This window comes from Dendrobates tinctorius, unplaced genomic scaffold (assembly GCF_039654945.1).
Source record: "Dendrobates tinctorius isolate UK_male_01 unplaced genomic scaffold, ASM3965494v1 ptg000241l, whole genome shotgun sequence".
In the NCBI taxonomy this organism is placed as follows: Eukaryota; Metazoa; Chordata; class Amphibia; order Anura; family Dendrobatidae; genus Dendrobates; species Dendrobates tinctorius.
The window spans coordinates 9559799-9578356 of record NW_027361908.1 but is presented as its reverse complement, the minus strand read 5'-3'; the positions used below and the strand labels follow the sequence as shown (position 1 = coordinate 9578356).

Below are 18558 nucleotides of genomic sequence, written 5' to 3'. Positions count from 1 at the left end.
TCATGCTCGATACTAACTATATGGAGCTGTTTGGAACATTTTATTTTCATTTTTCAGAATTTGCATACCACTATCATGTCCACCCATCTTGTAATTTCTATGCTTCATGATTTGTCTTTCTTGGTGTCTCAACTTCAATGTTCAGTAGTATATGCAGTATGCCCTATTGTGGATGTCCCTACTCTACTCCTCTATATAAGTTCTACTTAACAAAAAAGCATAGAAAGGCAATTAAAACATTAAAGGAGTTGGATGTGATTATTTAACCTATTTGATGTATGATGACGAGATAGAAGTAACATAAAATTGAGACACCATGAAAAATTATAATCTGTAAATAGCAAAATACGATGATGCTTATAAGTAATAATGCTAATAATAAGAATCATCCTCAATGTAATGGTAACCATCATTTATTGGATGTCAATTACAAACATTTAGTGAAATGATAACGTTTTATGAACATATATGGCTTATTTTCTACTGAGATTCTTTAGTATTTCAAGGTCTTTTGAAAACAAAACAATTTGACGCTTCTTACCTTTACTATGTGAAAAAACTTCTGACGGTCCAGACTGCTGACAAGTCTGTCACAGAAGACTCTGTAGACCTCATGTATCCAAAGTCTCATTAATTTCTGGGCTCCTTCAGCACTCTGGTGTACTTGACTGGGTTTTAAAAGTATGATTCCCTAAGCAGAAAAGTGACATTTTCTGATTTTAATTAACAAATTATTGAGGTCTGTTACAGTATCAGCATTACATTACTTAAAAACTCATAGTCCGCAATTATTTTTTACTAGGAAAAGGAACATTTTGAGAAAATAGTTCTGTACTAGTTAGAGATGAGTGAATCTGCCAGGATTGGAATTTACCAAGTTTAATTTACAGGGAAATTCAACTGCCAGCAAAGATATTCTCTGCGAATTTAAAGTTCCATGTTATGCTCTGGTATCTCTCCGACCCCAGGGCATTATGAGCAATAAAACCGTAGGATATAAAAAAAGACTAATACAGTTGTGTTCTTTTCTCTTTCCCCATTTGCACGCACTTTTATCAGACACTTCACTCCAGGTCAGGTTTTATGGCTTGATGTGTAGCAGCTTGGATTGATAGCCGAGAGCTGCTACTGCGCAGGGGTGGACGGCGCCATCTTGGACGAGGAATTTTTTTTATTCTTCAGTAAGATGGTGCCACCGGCACATGCGCAGTAACAGCTATCGGATTACAGCTAGACACCGATAGTAGCAGCTACTGTGCAGGCGACGTGGGCGCCATTTTCAAATTGATTTTTTTCCTTCTAGCTGAATAACCTGAATAAAATGTATTATTGGCACACAAAACATGCAATTTTGCTGCAGAGCAGGTGCCAAAGGGGATAGGGCAGGCAAAAAGTTGCTTTGCAGTTTAAGGCCAGCAAGGGCAGCCCTGGCAGCAGCAGTACAATCAAGCACTATGAAAAACAGTGGGCAGCAAAGAGGTGTGTGGCTAGCGTGGCTATGCAGTGGCAACTGTAGGAGCAGCACGGTGTAGAGATAATATTGGGCAAACTAGAAAATGCTCAGAAGTTTAGGGAGAGCAACGCAAACAAAGCAGCAACAGCACTACAGTGTACTACCAGTGTGTGGTCCATTGGTTCTATTAGCAGCAGAGATGTGCAGATGACAGTCAATGGACAGCAAGGCACACAGATGGTAGAGTTAATTTAATCATTGGCATCAGCTGAAGGTGTCTGATAGTCTGCACTTATCCATGCCTGATTCTTTTTGACAAGTATTAGGATTTTCGTGCCTTTTGAGAATAAACTTGTCTGCTTTGGTGTGAAAAATCCCCTTGCCATGCTGAACATCCTCCCTAACATTACACTGGTAGTGATAGTACACCCACATCAAACTGGGACAGTTCTTGCCACTGGTACAATTTGTAGATCCATAAATCTATGAGATTAGAGCTCAGGTTCTCAGATTGAGAACGGTCACAGTCTAGGTATAACTGAACCTTGCTGATTAGGTGCTGCAATATATATATATATAAATTTATGCACAGGCAGATAAACCATCTGGTCCATAATTTTATATGTACTGTAATTGGTGCTGCTGCCTTGGATATTTATAAAATTGTTAACCCTCTGAAACTCCTTTTGAGATCTTGCTGTTTGCAATAACCCGATGTTGTTACATACTTTCCGAAGTTATTACTGAACAGAAACATAATTAGAGCAGTAACCACTTGATAACAGCATAGTAGAGTACGCGGCAATGAAAATAGCCAGATCTTGCTGTTTTTTAATGCTTTACCAGGATTCCACAACTTGTAAGTTCAGGCCCGACTGTTTTTTGCAAATTGAGGTGTTTTGGGTGATTCTAGGCAAGTTTTTCCATGCTGATATTTAGACATATCACCAATCTGGAGCTGCCCACTCTTTCATTAAAGAAAAGGCCAACCTAAGATTTATGATAGGTTATTTTTAAAGTGCTACTCATGTCAGTAATGCTATTGCTCACATTCAAAGAGAGTACTATGCATGCATCAGGCTTGAAACACATGGTACAGATAGAAGATTATTGGTATGGATCACAATGACTGTGACAATAATGCAATCATCTACCAAGGTTTAGAGGGGATAGCTCCAATACTTGGGGTAAAGGTACTGTCACACTTAGCGATGTACCAGCGATCCCGACCAGCGATATGATGCGGTCAGGATCGCTGGTACATCGCTAAGTGGTCGCTAGTGAGCTGCCACACAGGCAGTTCTCACCAGCTACATCGCTGGATCCGGGGGTCGCTACTTACCTGTCACACCAGGTGATCCTGCGTCCTCCCGCCCGGCTCCAAGCGTCGCTCGTCGTCACAGCAGGAAGCTCCACAGGAAGCTGACGACGAGAAACAGTCCTGGACGTTCTCGCACGATCAGCGATAACCAGCGGGGGAGCGGGTTGTAGGTAAATATCAGACACAGCGATATCGCTAGCAATATCGCTATAACGTCACAAGTTATAGCGATATTGCTAGCGATATCGCTTAGTGTGACAGTACCTTAACTGATCAGCTAATTAACATAATGTAACAAATTTGGTTTTCTGTACATTAATAAATCGATCAGTGTCTCCACCTGTCCTGCATACTTATAATAGCAAAGCTATTTTTAATTCAGTCATGATTAAAAATGTTCCTATTGTTTTTGATACCTATTATTTTTGCTTTCCTATTGTTTTTGGCTCCTTTTTGATGTATGCTTCTGTATAGTAAAAGACCACAAAGAGACTGTTTAGTTTAATCTTGCACTCTATCTGTCCCTTATGACTTGCCCAATATCTATAAAGAAAAATAGAGGACAGGTTCATTCTTAATTTTTTTCATTTTAACTAGTGTAGTTCAGCGGTGTCCTCACTGTGAAGTGATGAGGCAGGGACCCAGGAAAGTTCAAAGTAAGCGTAGTTTTAATGTCCAAAACTTACAAACAAAACAAACAGTATCCTCCAGATCGCAGACAGGAAACAAGACAGTCTGTGAATGCATCCGGTTGCCGAAGGCGACTGCACCACCGCATTACGCTGCGTGGTGCCAGGAGTTTGCTCCGTTTAGCTCTGTGTTCCCTCCCACAGGCTGAGCTTTTGCAGAGCTTTCTGCTCTGCACCTTTCAAACTCCACCCTCACATACCCAACCCTCTGTTGCGTATTTTTTACCATCAGCCTGTGCCCGTAGGCCACATGGAAAACCCAAATGGGGAAGGAAACGGACCTCCCAACTACCATCCTGTAGTCCATTTAAAAAATAAAAGCCCATCGCAGGTTTTTCTAAATCTGCCTTAGACAAATAGCTTGCCCAAGACCAATACTCACTTTTATTATGCATTGCAACCACAGCTATGCCTGTGACTGCAGTGCACTCCTGCAGCCTCAATATGCTACTGTGCGCATCCTGGGGGACACATAGCGACCCTCGCGTAGGACCCCGGTCACTGCCTTACACTAATAACATAACATATTTATTTTTTAACATTAACACCAGGTAAGAGTGATTAGTGAGATAAATAAATAAATATGCCATAATAAATTTTTTGGAATTTTTATTACCTGTATTACACGTGAGAAGTCTCTTAAACTGAATACATAGTGAGATTTTGAAGGCATAGGAAGAAATGCCAATGCAACTTGTCTATATAGATCCATTGTGGCCCACACAAGGATCTGCAAAATAAATATTAAAAAACAATTACTGGTTTTGTCTTCAAGAGAAAATGCGCATCTGTCAACATAAAAGCAATTTAACATGTATCATTTCACAGATGGGTGATGTACAAACGCAGAAGATCACAGTCAGTTAAGCAAAATGAAAGAATAAGGACAATGTCATGAAATCAAACAGCATCTGAGCTTTAACAAAATCAATTTTTCATTTAGAAGGTTAAGAGCAACTTTATATATATATAAAATGCTATCTTGCTCTAAAAATTCAATTTCTTTGTCTAAATATGAACATTCTGTCTTAATGTGTGATGTCCTTGGTTTGGCAAGGAGAGAGAGAAGTTTCAAAAGGAAATCTCCAGCAGCTTCTAATGCTTGCCCTTTGATCATGTGCCTTTTACAGTCCCGGCAAAGTACCAATTTGACTAGTTCTCTCTGTTGATATTTGATGACCTGGATGTAGAAAGCATAATATGGAGAAAATGATAAAAAAGAAACAATAATATACCTACATAGTGATTTTCTTTAAGCATCGGGTTTGTGCAAGCATTCATTAACATTTACTTTACTTTTTGCTGCTTAGATCCATTTTTAAAGCATGGTGAAATTTCACATTTGTTAATTTCTACATTGTTAAGGTACTTAGCAAGACAAACCGATATTACTTTTTATGCTTTTGTACTACACATCTATCCATAAAAGAGAAGATAAATACTGTGACTATTGCACATATGTAAGGCGGGTGAACTGGATTATCACGTACTTACCCTTGAAGACACTAATCACGTTACTGTTATGTAATGTGAATAATGTCTTTTGTCTTTTTGTATATTCTGTGTTATGCGATTTCATTGTATTATGATATTTGCCTGTGATCCTTTATACTGTATAGATAATGTATAGCGTAGGACATAATGTACACCATAGGATAAGACATAGTTTAGGACATAAGATAGGTATTGTAGAAAGTTGACTGTAGTTAGATTATGACATTAGAGAAAGATAATGTTAATGTTCAGGACTAACTCTTAGAGGGTAGGGGATTAGTGTTAGGGAAAGAGATGACGCAACAGCGATCTCGCCAGCGATCTCGCTACATGTGACACATAGCTGCGACCCGCTCCCCGCTGGATATCGCTGATCGTGCTTGAATATCCTGGGCCATTTTTTGATCACTGGTGTCCCGCTGGCCAGCATGCATCGCTGCGATTGAGGCTGACGAGCGACCTCATTGGCGATGCAGAACTCATGGACGCAGGCGGGAGTCATCAGAATAGCTGCTGTGTGACGAGGTATCAACGACCACCGAGGACGTTATACGGATTGCCGGATCGTTGCTGCGTCGTTGAGTAGATCTGTCTGTTTGACAACTTTCTAGTGACCATTTAGCGACGCACCAGCGATCCTTACCAGGTCGTGTCATTGTCGGGATCGATGGTGCGACGCTTAGTGTAAAGGTACCCTAAGGGACAAGAGACTAGCATGACCTTGAAGTGAATGAAGAAGCAGAGTGGCCTTCCACCTTAAAGGAGTCCTTCGATAGGACAACATGTCTCTAGAAAACCTGAACTTTGTGAACACTGAAGGTAACAGGACTGAATTTATGGGACTGGTGGGTTCCTGAGCAGTAGATTGAGAGCATCAGTAGTAGGAGAAATAGGATATGGAGCCACTGAGCAGGTAGAGAGACTTGCTGATCAACATTGTGATGACGAGCTGGACTGTGACAAAGTAGGGCAAAACAGTGTGCTTCACCTGTCCTGGAGTAGACTACAGTGGGAAACTACTGTATGTGTGAGAAAAGGCTTTACACTTGTGGTTTCCAAAGAAAGAAGGTCGCACTCTGCGAGATAATAGTGAAGATTTATTGACACATAATTACATGTCACGTCGGGGATGTGATAACAAGAGTGTCAAATGGCTGACAACGGCCGTTTCGCGCTACTCGAGCGCTTCCACGGGACCATTATCTATTATCTCGCAGAGTGCGACCTTCTTTCTTTGGAAACCACAAGTGATTTGTTATGAGGTCAAGCACCCGGGAATCCTCCATGTGAGCTCACCGCCTGCTGCAAGCCACGGATCCTAGCACGGTAACAGCGGTGCCGCCCGCTTCTTCTTTTTTATTACTAAAGGCTTTATACTGTTAAGGAAATGTACAAAAGACTTTGTACCTGCTACCCCATGTACATAACCCTTTCCAAGTAACTGTTCAGTAAAGACTGTGTTTTAGAATCGGAGTCTCCTTTATTGAACTTTGCAACCTATAGTTCTGGCCAGCCAACACCATTGGCTACAGCCAGCCAGCACGGGTGCAGGGCCCTCACAGCATCAACACCAACACCCAGTCACACTTTCATGTAGTATGCTGGGGAACAACAGGAGAAGACCAGGGCCTCACCCACTGCTACCGCCCACCCACCGCCGCACTTAATCCTAGCTTGGAGAATTGTTAGTCATCACATCTACTGATACCTGAAAATATGATTACATAACTACAGCAAACTTAGAAAATATACACTAGCTATATTTCTATTCAATCATTGAAAAAGAACATTAAAATAATAATGAATCACAGTAAATCAGCAAAAATATATTGAAATATGTATCAATATACAGGGGTTGGACAAAATAATGCAAACACCTGGAAACATCAACAAAAGTTAGTTTAATATGGTGTAGGTCCACCTTTTGCGGCGATAACAGCCTCAATTCTCAGAGGTAGTAAGGTAGTTCTTTGAGCGACGATGGCCACAGAAATCGACATCTAACTTGAATCTGTAAAATCGACCATAAATGCTCAATAATGTTGAGGTCTGGGAATTGTGGGGGACAGATAAGATGCTCAACTCCATTACAATGTTCCTCGTGCCATGCTAAAACGATTCTAGCTGTATGAATTGGTGCATTATCTTCCTGAAAGATGGCGTTCCCCTCCGGGAACAGTGCTTGAACCATAGGATGCATTTGGTCGCCCAAAATGCCTAAATAATTGCGGCTGTTAATTCTTCCATGAAAGGATATCATTGGCCTGGCGGATCTCCACGAAATAGCACCCCAGATCATCACAGAACCTCCGCCATGTTTTACGGTTGGGAGAAGGCAGTCTGGATGGAATGCTTCTTTCGGCTGTCTCCAAACGTACACTCTGTCGGAGGTCAGAAATAGGGTAAACAATGATTCATCTGAGAATATCACATGTTTCCACTGCTCGAGGGACCAATTCTGCAGGTTTCTACATCACTCATTCATTGAGCTCAGCAGTGATTTTTCGGAGCCGTGGTCTTGCAATCCTCTCTCACAATTTGCTTTTGAGTCCGACGGTCTCTCTCAGTCAACTTCGACTTTCGGCCGGACCTGTGCTTTGCTGCGGACGTTTTTCCTTCTCTTTCAAATGCAGTCATTACTTTGGAGACAGTTCCTCTTGACACGCCAAGCATTCGGGCACTTCCTGTTACACTAGCGCCTGCCATACGAGCACCAACAATTTGGCCTCTTTGAAAATCCGAGAGGTCTGCCATTGGTATCAGGTTTTCATCAATGTTCTTACAATTCTGCAAAACAAACAGTTAATTTACATACTCATATTACATAACACAAATAATCAACTACAAAACATTACCATATGTCACGGTTTGCATGTTTATAACAGGTTTGAATATTATGATGCCAAAACATTAGGTGTTTCCATTATTTTGTCCAACCCCTGTATAACAGTTATTTCATGACATTACAATAGTTCTATGTATCTTTTGAAACTGTTTTTTATTCATAATTCTTTCATGGCATCATCATATTACCAGAACTGTGTAGACATTATCATCTCTGTTCCCATTGGGTCTTACAATCTAAATTTCTTATCAAGTAAGCCTTTGATGTGGGGGAGGAAATCCACAATATCATGAAGAGAATATACAATGTTGGTGTATGATATTGCCTTGGTGTGATTTGAACTCAGGATTAGAGATGAGCGAATTTGTTCAGATTTTGTCCTCGAATCTGATTTTGACATATTTGAACCATATTCGTACAATATTCGTGCCAAATGTATGTTTTACGATTGGTTCTGAACATATACGGTAATTTTTACTCCCATTGACTTTAATGATGTTCAGCTGTGTTCGATGAATATTGCAAAAACAATATTCGATTCCGATCGTATTGGGAACCGAATCCGAACAAATTTGCTCATCTCTGCCCAGGATCCCAACGCTGCAAAGCAACAGTGCTAACTAGTATAGCATTACTCAAATATAGTCAATACATAAATAATACAAACCAAAAAAGATGATGCAGCTCCACACATTTAGTTTTTTAGGGGAATGGTGGAGTATTATGATGTAAAGATGATGATCATAAGTGCCCTTTTGATTGACTGATATAAACTCAGTGGGGGGCTCACGTTACATGATTCTAGCCTGCATAGATTTCAGTAACTGTCTTGAGATCCATAATCAGTTTGTCATGATCCAGGCCAGGTGTTGAGTCCTGTATCCCTCTTTCCTGTTCTGGTCATGGCAGAGGTCAACTTTTTCTCTGGCTCATTCTGTTGTCAGGACTGCTATTTCTCTCCACTGCTTCAGACAGGCAGTGTCAGTCATATTTTCTGCCCATGGCATGAGGAGCTGACTCTGCTGATTCTCTGGTTTGTCCTACTGTGTTTAGCTGACTTTACCCTTGTCTGTTCTTTCCTCTCCTCCCGCCCAGACTCTGTGTATCCCTTAGTGTTTGGATTTCCCGGTATCTGACTTGACTTTTGGCTCTGACCTGATTCTTTCTATTGTTTCTGCTATTCCTGCTTCTGACTAGCATTAACTTTCTGGTGTTGCTCTGACTCTGAGATTAGTACTCTCCTTGGTACTCATTTACTTGCAGAGCTGCGGGGTGACATTATAACTGACCATACTTTTTTTTTCTCTCCTCTCTCTCTATGGATCTGTTTTGTACTCTTGCGGATTAGATGTCTGATTTGACTCAAGAGGTGCAGGATTTATCTGTGGCGCACATAACCCTGGCCCCATCCCATAATCAACTTCAGATGGAACTTTCTGAGATGGATAAGTCTTTTCAGGGTTCCATGATGCAATCAGCCAGTAAGCACCCGGACCCCATATATGTCCTTTTACACTCTCCTGAACCTACTGTATGGTCAAGCTCCCAGATGCATTCTCTGGGGAAAAGGAGAAGTTCCATACATTCAGAGAGAGTTGTAAGCTACTTTTCTTCATGAGACCCCGATCCTCTGGTGACGAGAGTCAACAAGTGGGGATAGTCATTTCATTACTCGTGAGGGTCCTCAAACTTGGGCTTTTTCTTTACCTGCTACTGCCCCTGATCGTGTGTCTGTGGATAGGTTCTTTGAGGCTTTAGGACTGATTTTTGATGAACCAGACCAGGTCAGGTTGGCAGAGGACATAATCATTGGTCTCTCCCAAGGTAAACTCACTGCCGAATGGTATTTCTCAGAGTTTAGACGGTGGTCCACCGGCGTGAAGTGGAACGACTCTGCACTAAGGTGTCAGTTCAGGAGGGGACTGTCGAATCACCTTAAGGATGCTCTGGCTCTCCATCCATCACCCAGCTCCTTGGAGGAGGCTATGACTCAGGCCGTTCGTATGGATCGGAGGTTGCGGCAGAGAGGTGTAATGCAGCAGGAGGTCCTTTTACGTCTGGCTAACTCTGATGTGGTATCATATACAGAACCTATGGAATTTGGGACCACCAACCTCAAGGAGAAGGATAGGAGGCAACAACGGGAAGAAAGATTATGTTTTTATTGTGGTAATCCTGGACATTGGAAAAAGGACTGCTCCTCTTGCCCACTGACTAACAAGCTGCCGAGTCTGGGTGATTGTCGTGGAGGTCACCCAGACTCTCAGGTACATTTTTCTTCATTCCATAAACTGTTGTTGGAGGTGGAACTTTTTTTGTGGGGATTGTTACACACCCACCTCAGCTTTCGTTAACTGTGTGTCATCCATGAACTTCATTGACTCATGCTTGGTGTCCAAATGTAAGATAGGGACAGTTGGGCTTGAAACACCAATTCATATCATTGCCATTGATAAGACACCGCTGGTTAAGAATATTGTTAAATTTTTCTCGGAGTTTCTCCTCAAGGTGGGTGCCTTGCATCAGGAGCGTATTTCATGTTATGTTCTGGACAATCTTCCAGCGGGACTGGTGTTGGGATTCCCCTGGTTACAGTTGCAGTTATTGACTGGGAATCTCTGGATATTGTGAAATGGAGTCTTAATTGTTCTAAGGGTTGTCTTTCTGCTGTGCTGGTGTCGTCCGCTAATCTGGAGGGTATTCTGGAGTACCTGAAAGATTTTATGGACGTGTTTTCCGAAAAAGAGGCTGAGGTCTTGCCACCACATTGCCCCTATGATTGTACTATCAATCTGATTCCAGGTACTAAATTGCCCAAGGCCCATGTGTACAATCATTCCGACCAGGAATGTACCACTACAAAAGAGTGCGTCTCAGAAAGTTTACGTAAAGGTCACATTTGTCCCTCTGTTTCCCTTGTGGCCGCGGGATTCTTTTTTGTAAAAAAAAAGATGGTGGCCTACACCCTTGCCTCGATTTTTGGGAACTAAATAAAATTACAGTGAGGAATACCTACCCACGCTCCCGCTTATCCCTGAGCTTTTCATCCAATTATCTGGAGTTAGGTGGTTTTCCAAGTTGGACCTCAGGGGAGCATATAATCTTATCTGTATTCAGGAGGGGGATGAGTGGAAAACAGTGTTCCTCACCTCTGATGGTTTGTTTGAAAATGTGGTCATGCCCTTTGGTCTCACAAATGCACTAGCGCTGTTTCAGAATTTCATCAATAATGTATTTTCTGATTTCATTGGGCGCTTTATGGTGATATATTTAGATGACATTCTTGTATTTTCCTCTGACAAAGAATCTCACATAGGTCATCTACGTACAGTTCTTCAGAGGTTACGGGAGAATTCTCTGTTCGCTAAACCTGAGAAATAGAGATGAGCAACTTTGCCCTTTTTAGGGTCGAGTCGGGTTTCATGAAACCGGACTTTCTCAAAAATCGAGTCGAACGAAATCGGCCGACTATCGGGAAAAGTCAGAGGTCCGACTGAAACACGAAACACAATGCAAGTCAATGGGGAAGCAAAGTCGGCAGGGAGTGGAGGACAGTAAACACACCTACAGTGCCCATTTCAATGCCAACGACATCAATTTTTATTACTTAAGCTTGTCAACTTTAATTTACTTTATAATAATAGTTACGCATTGAAAACTGGGGGTTATTTGGCTAAAGTTGTGGGTGGGTAGGGCTGGCTCCAGGTTTCGTGTGCCCCAGACGAAAGAGTGTCAGTGGCCCCTTTAACACATACCACAATTCATGATGCTCTGATACGGCAGAGAAATTTAGGTATAGTACAATGACAAATACTTCACTTCTTACATTACATGACTGATATCTCTTTTAAATTCTACAATAGCTCAAAAATCGGACAGTATATTCCTCCATACAGTATTATGGCCATCACATAGTGCGCCATACAATAATTGGTCCCATATAATGTTCCATACAGTATATGATGAGCTCCACATAATGCTACAGTATATGATGGTCCCCATATAATGTGCCATACAGTATAGGACGGTCCCCATAGCGTAGAATGAGCCCAACATATTGCTCCATAAAGTATAATGAGTCACATATAAAGCTTCATACAGTCTATTATTGGCCCCATATATTTCTATTTAATATTTCTCTATACAGAATGGGCTCCATATAATGCTCCATACAGAATAGGCCCCATATGTGCTCCATACCCTATATGATGCCCATTAAATAATGAACCTCATATGATGCTCCAGTATATGATGGGCCCCATGGATGATGCTCCATTGTAAATGGGCCTATATAATGCTCCATATATAATGGGCCCCATATGATGTTCTAGTATATAATGGGCCGCATATGATCCTCCAGTATATGATGGGCCCCATGGATGATGCTCCATTGTATGATGGGCCTATATAATGCTCCATATATAATGGGCCCCATATGATGCTCTAGTATATGATGGGCCCCATATGATGCTCCAGTATATGATGGGCCCCATGGATGATGCTCCATTCTATGATGGGCCCCATGGATGATGATCCAGTGTATGATGGGCCTAAACACTGTGTGCAGAATTATAAGGCGAATGAGTATTTCACATCATCCTTTTTATACATGTTGTCCTACTCCAAGCTGTATAGGCTTGAAAGCCAACTGCCAATTATGTAAATCATGTGATTTGCATCTCTGTAATGTGGAGGGGTGTGGTCTAATGACATCAACACCCTATATAAGGTGTGCTTAACTATTAGGTAACTTCCTTTCCTTTGGCAAAATGGATCAGAAGAGAGATTTGATGGACTCTGAAATGTCAAAAATTGTGAGATGTCTTGCAGAGGGATACAGCAGTCTTGAAATTGCCAAACTTTTGAAGCGTGATCACTGAACAATCAAGTGTTTCATGGCAAATAGCCAACAGGGACGCAAGAAGCGTGTTGATAACAAAAATGCTCAAAATAACTGCCCATGAATTGAGGAAAATCAAGCATGAAGCTGCCAAGATACCATTTGACACCAGTTTTGCCATATTTCAGAGCTGCAATGTTACTGGAGCATCAAAAAGCACAAGGTGTGCCATACTCAGGGACATGGGCAAGGTAAGGAAGGCTGGAAAACGACCACCTTTGAACAAGAAACAAGATATAACCTCAAGACTGGGCCAAGAAATATGTTAAGACAGATTTTTGTAAGGTTTTATGGACTGATGAAATGAGAGTGACTCTTGATGGGCCAGATGGATGGCCCTGAGGCTGGATCAGTAAAGGCCAGAGAGCTCCACTCTGGCTCAGATGCCAGCAAGGTGGAGGTGGGGTACTGGTATGGGCTGGTATCATCAAAGATGAACTTGTGGGACCTTTTCGGGTTGAGGATGGAGTGAAGCTCAACTCCCAGACCTACTGCCAGTTTCTGGAAGACATCTTCTTCAAGCAGTGGTATAGAAGAAGTCGGTATTGTTCAAGAAAAACATGATTTTCATGCAGGACAATGCTCCATCATATGCAGCCAAATACGTGGCTGCCCAGTAAAGGTCTAAAAGAAGAAAAAATAATGACATGGCCCCCTTGTTCACCTGATCTGATCCCCATAGAGAACCTGTGGTCCCTCATAAAATGTGAGATCTACAGGGAGTGAAAACATTACACCTCTCGGAACAGTGTCAGGGAGGCTGTGGTGGCTGCTGCACGCAATGTTGATCGTAAACAGATCAAGCAACTGACAGAATCTATGGATGAAAGGCTTTTGAGTGTCATCGTAAAGAAAGCTGGCTATGTTGGTCCCTTTTTTTGGTTTTGAATGTCAGAAATTTTTGTTTCTAAATTTTGTGTTGTTATATTGGTTTACCTGGTGAAAAAAAAACAAGTGAGATGGGTATATATTTGGTTTTTATTAAGTTGCCTAATAATTATGCACAGTAATTTGTTACCTGCACAAACAGATATCCTCCTAAGATAGCCAAATCTAAAAAAACCCACTCCAACTTCCAAAAATATTAAGCTTTGATATCTATGAGTCTTTCTGGTTGATTGAGAACATAGTTGTTGATCAATAATAAAAAGAATCCTCTCAAATACAACTTGCCTAATAATAATTATGCAAACAGTGTATAATGCTCCATATATAATGGGCCCCATTTATAATGCTCAAGTGTATAATGGGCCCCATATATGATTATGATGCTCCAGTGTATGATGGGCCCCATGGATGATGCTCCAGTGTATGATGTGCTCCATTTACAATGCTCCAGTGTATGATGGGCCTATATAATGCTCCATATGTAATGGGCCCCATATGATGCTCCTGTGTATAATGGGCCCTATCTATGAGGCTCAAGTGTATGATGGGCCCCATATACAATTCTCCAGTGTATAATGCTCCCCATATATTGCTACGAACATTAAAAAATGAAATACCTCTCCTCGCTGGGCACTGCTCTACTCTAGACTCCTCAGCATTGCCATCTTCCAGCTCTGTGCACTTGGACTGTTCAGGCAGAGGACGTACAGACGTGATGTCATCATGCTCTCTGACCTGCATGTCACTGTCAGGAAACGTGGAAGAGGTCACAGCGGTGGAGCAGGGAGAGGTAAGTATTGCAAGTGCTAGTGCCCTGAGCAAGCAGGGGGGCCCACTCGTGGGCGACGGCACTGGCACAGGGCCCCTCATAGTACGATGGTGTCTGTAACGGAGAGTGGCCCCCTCACCGTCAGAGACACCGGCCTACTGTGACGGGCCCTGTGCCAGTGCTGTCGCCCACGAGTGGGCCCCCCCACCTGCTCAGGGCACTGCCACTTGCCCGGGTGCGCCTGGTGCTGATGCCGGCCCTGGGGGGGTCCAGTTAGGGAGGTGGAAAAACTGGCATATGTTGAGGTTCAGCAGTTGCAAATGGAGGAATTGGAGAAGTTGGAGGAAGAGGAGGACAAAGCGAGCCATTTTGCTGGCAACCTATGTGTCATCAGGGGAAGGTGGGACAAGATCCTTTGAAACCCATGCATGGTTCATTTTAATGAAGGTGAGATCATCAACAGTTTGGGTCGACAGCCGGGTCCTTCTTTCTGTCAGGATTGATCCAGCAGCAAAGAAGACTCTTTCTGATAGCACACTACCAGCAGGGCAAGCGAGCTCCTGTAAGGCATGTGCCAATTCAGGCCAGGTGTCCAGTTTACAGGCCCAGTAGTCAAAGGGGAATGAACTGTGAGGAAGAACATTGATAGGGGAGGAGAGGTAATTTTGAACCATAGTTGACAACTGCTGTCTCCTGTCTGTTGCAATCGATTCAGTATTAACAGTCATGTGAGCGGTCCCCGAGAAATCAGTTCACAACATGGTCATGAAACCCCTGTCCCCAACGCCATTTTGGCTGTGTGCACCACGAACACCTCTTCCATTTGGCCCAGTACAGCTCATGGTAGAATCTGCACCGCTGCTGTGTGCTGGAAATGCCACTATCAAATGGTTTACCAGAGTTGCTTGTTTGTTAGCCAATATTATCTCTAGGTTCTTGTGTGGCATGATGTTCTGTAATTTGCCTTTATAGCTTCGATCGAGGATGCTGGCCAACCAGTAGTTGTCATCCTTCATAATTTTGACAATGCGGGGGTCCCTTTTTAGGATTCGCAAGAGATAACCACACATGTGGGGCAATGTTCCAGGTGTCAATGATGCACTGACAGTGGTGGGTGGAGGAGCACTTTCTACCAAATCCACTTCCCTCCAGTCATGCACAAACCCTGTACCAGACCTTGGCAAGCCAACATTTTCTCTTGCCCCCGATAAGCATCCTCCTCCCCAAAATAATCATCCCCCTCATCCTCCTCCTCTTTCTCTTCTTCTTCCACCTCGTCCAGGACAGTTCCCTGAGCAGACAATGGCTGACTGTCATCAAGGCTTCCCTCCTCCTCCTCCTCTTCCTCCTCCGCTGCAGACGCCTGATCCTTAATGTGCGTCAAAGTTTGCATGAGCAGATGCATAAGTGGGATGCTCATGCTTATGATGGCATCGTCTTTACAGAGGTCTTTCAGCTTTGACCACTGCACACCCGACAACTCCATGTCTGCCCTCAAACTGCCTGGCCATGTATCCTCCCACAAATGCATTACAGCCTGCCTCTGTTCGCACAGCCTTTCAACCAAGTGCATGGTGGAGTTCCACCTTGTTGCAACGTCTATGATTAGGCGGTGCTTGGGGAGGTAGCGATTGCTGCAGCCTCTGTATACAAATGGAGTCGACGGGTGAGCGACGGATGTGTGAGCACAGTCTTCGGACCTTATGGAGCAGGGCTGTTAAGTCCAGATAATTATTTAGAAAGCACTGCACCACCAGGTTCAAGGTGTGAGCCAGTCAAGGTATATGTCTGAGTTTTGCAAGGGATATGGCCGCCACAAAATTACGGCCGCTTTCACTGACAACCTTGCCTGGCTCAAGATGTAGACTGCCCAGCCATGACTCAGTTTGTCGCTGCAAGTAGTCGACCAGTACCTCCGTGGTGTGCCTGTTGTCGCCCAAAAACATCATCTTTAAAACAGCCTGCTGATGCTTACCACTAGCTGTTCGATAGTGGGACACCTCGTGTACAACACTGGCAGCTGCGGATGGAGTGCTCGTGCAACTGCGCTCTGTGGACGAGCTTTTGCTTCTGGAGGAGGAGGAGGAAGGTCGAACGCCTACAGCCAACTGCTTCCTATACCGTGGGCTAGGCAGCACTGTTCCACCAACACTGTCCCCTGTGGCTGTGGGGCCTGCATCCACCGCATTAACCCAGTGCGCAGTGATGGACACGTAATGGCCCTGGCCATGCCTACTGGACCATGCATCTGTTGTGAGGTGCACCTTTCCACTCACTGATTGTTTGAGTGCATGGACAATGCAGTCTTTCACATGCAGGTGGAGGGTATGGATGGCTTTTCTAGAAAAGAAGTGCCGACTGGGTAGGTCATAGCGTGGGACAGCGTAGGCCATGAGCTCTCAGAACGCTTCGCTTTCAACCAAACGGAAGGGCATCATCTCTAATGAGATCAGTTTGGCAATGTAGGCGTTCAAAGCCAGCGTATGCGGATGAGAGGATGAGTACTTTCTTGTCCTACTCAGTGTTTCGTAGGGTGAGCTGGACTTGAGAGCTGCATATGGGGGAACTAGCGGTGGACCCGATGGACTGAGAGGAGGTTGGTGATGGTGATGTTGGTGGTGGTGGTGATGGCCTAGATTCAGTCTTTCATTGCAAAAACATTGTGATTCCCTGACTGCTTTAGCCTTGTGATGACACCTCAACACTTGCTGGTGGTGTGCTTACCGGTGGGCTTACAGTAGGGGAAGGGATGGAGCGTTGCTGGCTACCTTCAGTCGGAGCAGGTGCACATGTGCTACTTGACGTTTTGCAGTCCGTCCACACTTGCAAGTGCATGGTGATTAAATGTCTAAGCATGCAACTGGTATTCAAATTTTGGAGAATTTTCCCTCGGCTAAAGGTCCTTCCGCACTTCTTACAGGTAACCTTTGCCTCATCAATAGGATTTTGGTCAAAAAAGTGCCACACTGCACTCTTCCTACTATGGTATAAATTTTCAGGGCTTGCACGCTGTGCTAATTTGATCATCTGGCCAAGCTGTCCTGCAACTCTTTTTGTTTTTTTACCACGTTTTTAGACAGCTACGGGCCTGCCAGATAACGGCAGCTGCGATGTCGATGCCTGCTCTGGATTCTTCTCCTCTTCTGAGCTATTGCCAGCGGCACCCTCTTCTCCCAATGGATGCCAATCCGGGTCAACAACTGGGTCATCCATCACCTCCTCTTTAATTTCAGCTGCACCTTCCTCTGTGTCACCAAATAAGGTGGTATAGTATGCGGGAAGGGGCACCTGAGTTTCATCAGGGTCAGATTCTGGCTCAATAGACTGCGAGGGCAATGTAGTGCTCTGGGTCAATGTACCAGCAGAATCATCTAGCAGTGGCTGTGCATCAGTGCACTCCATGTCAGATTCATCTTGGACTGGGGAATTCAGGATTTGACTTGCAACCCAGGCATGGTATGTGAAAAGAGCTCCATGGAGTAATCTGAAGTGTGGCCTGCCACATCCTTCACTTTTGGTGGGGGTGAAGGACACAAGGAAAGGTATTGTTCCTGACCAGAAGCCTGCACTGACGACTCAGTGCTTGCAGTTTTTGAAACTTCAGAAGAGGAGGCGATAGAGCTGCAGGCTGTTTTGGCAATGTAAGCCAAAACCTGTTCCTGATTTTCCGGCTTTAAAAGCGGTTTACCTACTCCCAGAAAAGAGAACCTTCCAGGCCTTCTTGAGCCAGGAGCAACCCTACCTGCCTTAGCTGCTATTCTGCTTTTGGCATAACCAGCAGATGCACAACCACCACCATCAGCACCAGCTGCCCCCCCGCCCACGTCCACGGCCTCTTCTACCATACTTCCTCATGTTTGGGAAAATGTGCCAAAAATACCAGCAGATATAGGTACTGTATGAGGAGCATACAGCTGTATATGTTGTAGGGGAAAATTTAAATCTCCGTATATATTTCCTTAGTCACACACAGACGCTCTCCCAGTATGTATTTTACCGTAATCCAAACAGCAGATATACGCTACTGTATCAGAAGCTTACAGCTGTATACGGTGTGTCACACACAGGCGCTCTCCCAGTATGTATTTGACCGTAATCCAAACAGCAGATATACGGTACTGTGTCAGATGCTTACAGCTGTATATGGTGTAGGGGAAAATTTAAATCTCTGTATATATTTCCTTAGTCACACACAGACG

General features: G+C 43.6%; 1 protein-coding gene across 1 annotated transcript in view; it reads right to left on the bottom strand.

The window, feature by feature from the left end:
- The window catches only part of LOC141060642 (dynein axonemal heavy chain 3-like), a 2648786-nt gene that overhangs the window by 857465 nt on the left and 1772763 nt on the right, over positions 1-18558 (bottom strand). The window contains exons 50-51 of the mRNA XM_073556958.1: positions 4080-4193; positions 542-691 (exon numbers count right to left, since the gene is read on the bottom strand). Coding sequence (XP_073413059.1) covers positions 542-691; positions 4080-4193 — 264 coding nt within the window. The remainder of the gene's footprint in view (positions 1-541; positions 692-4079; positions 4194-18558) is intronic.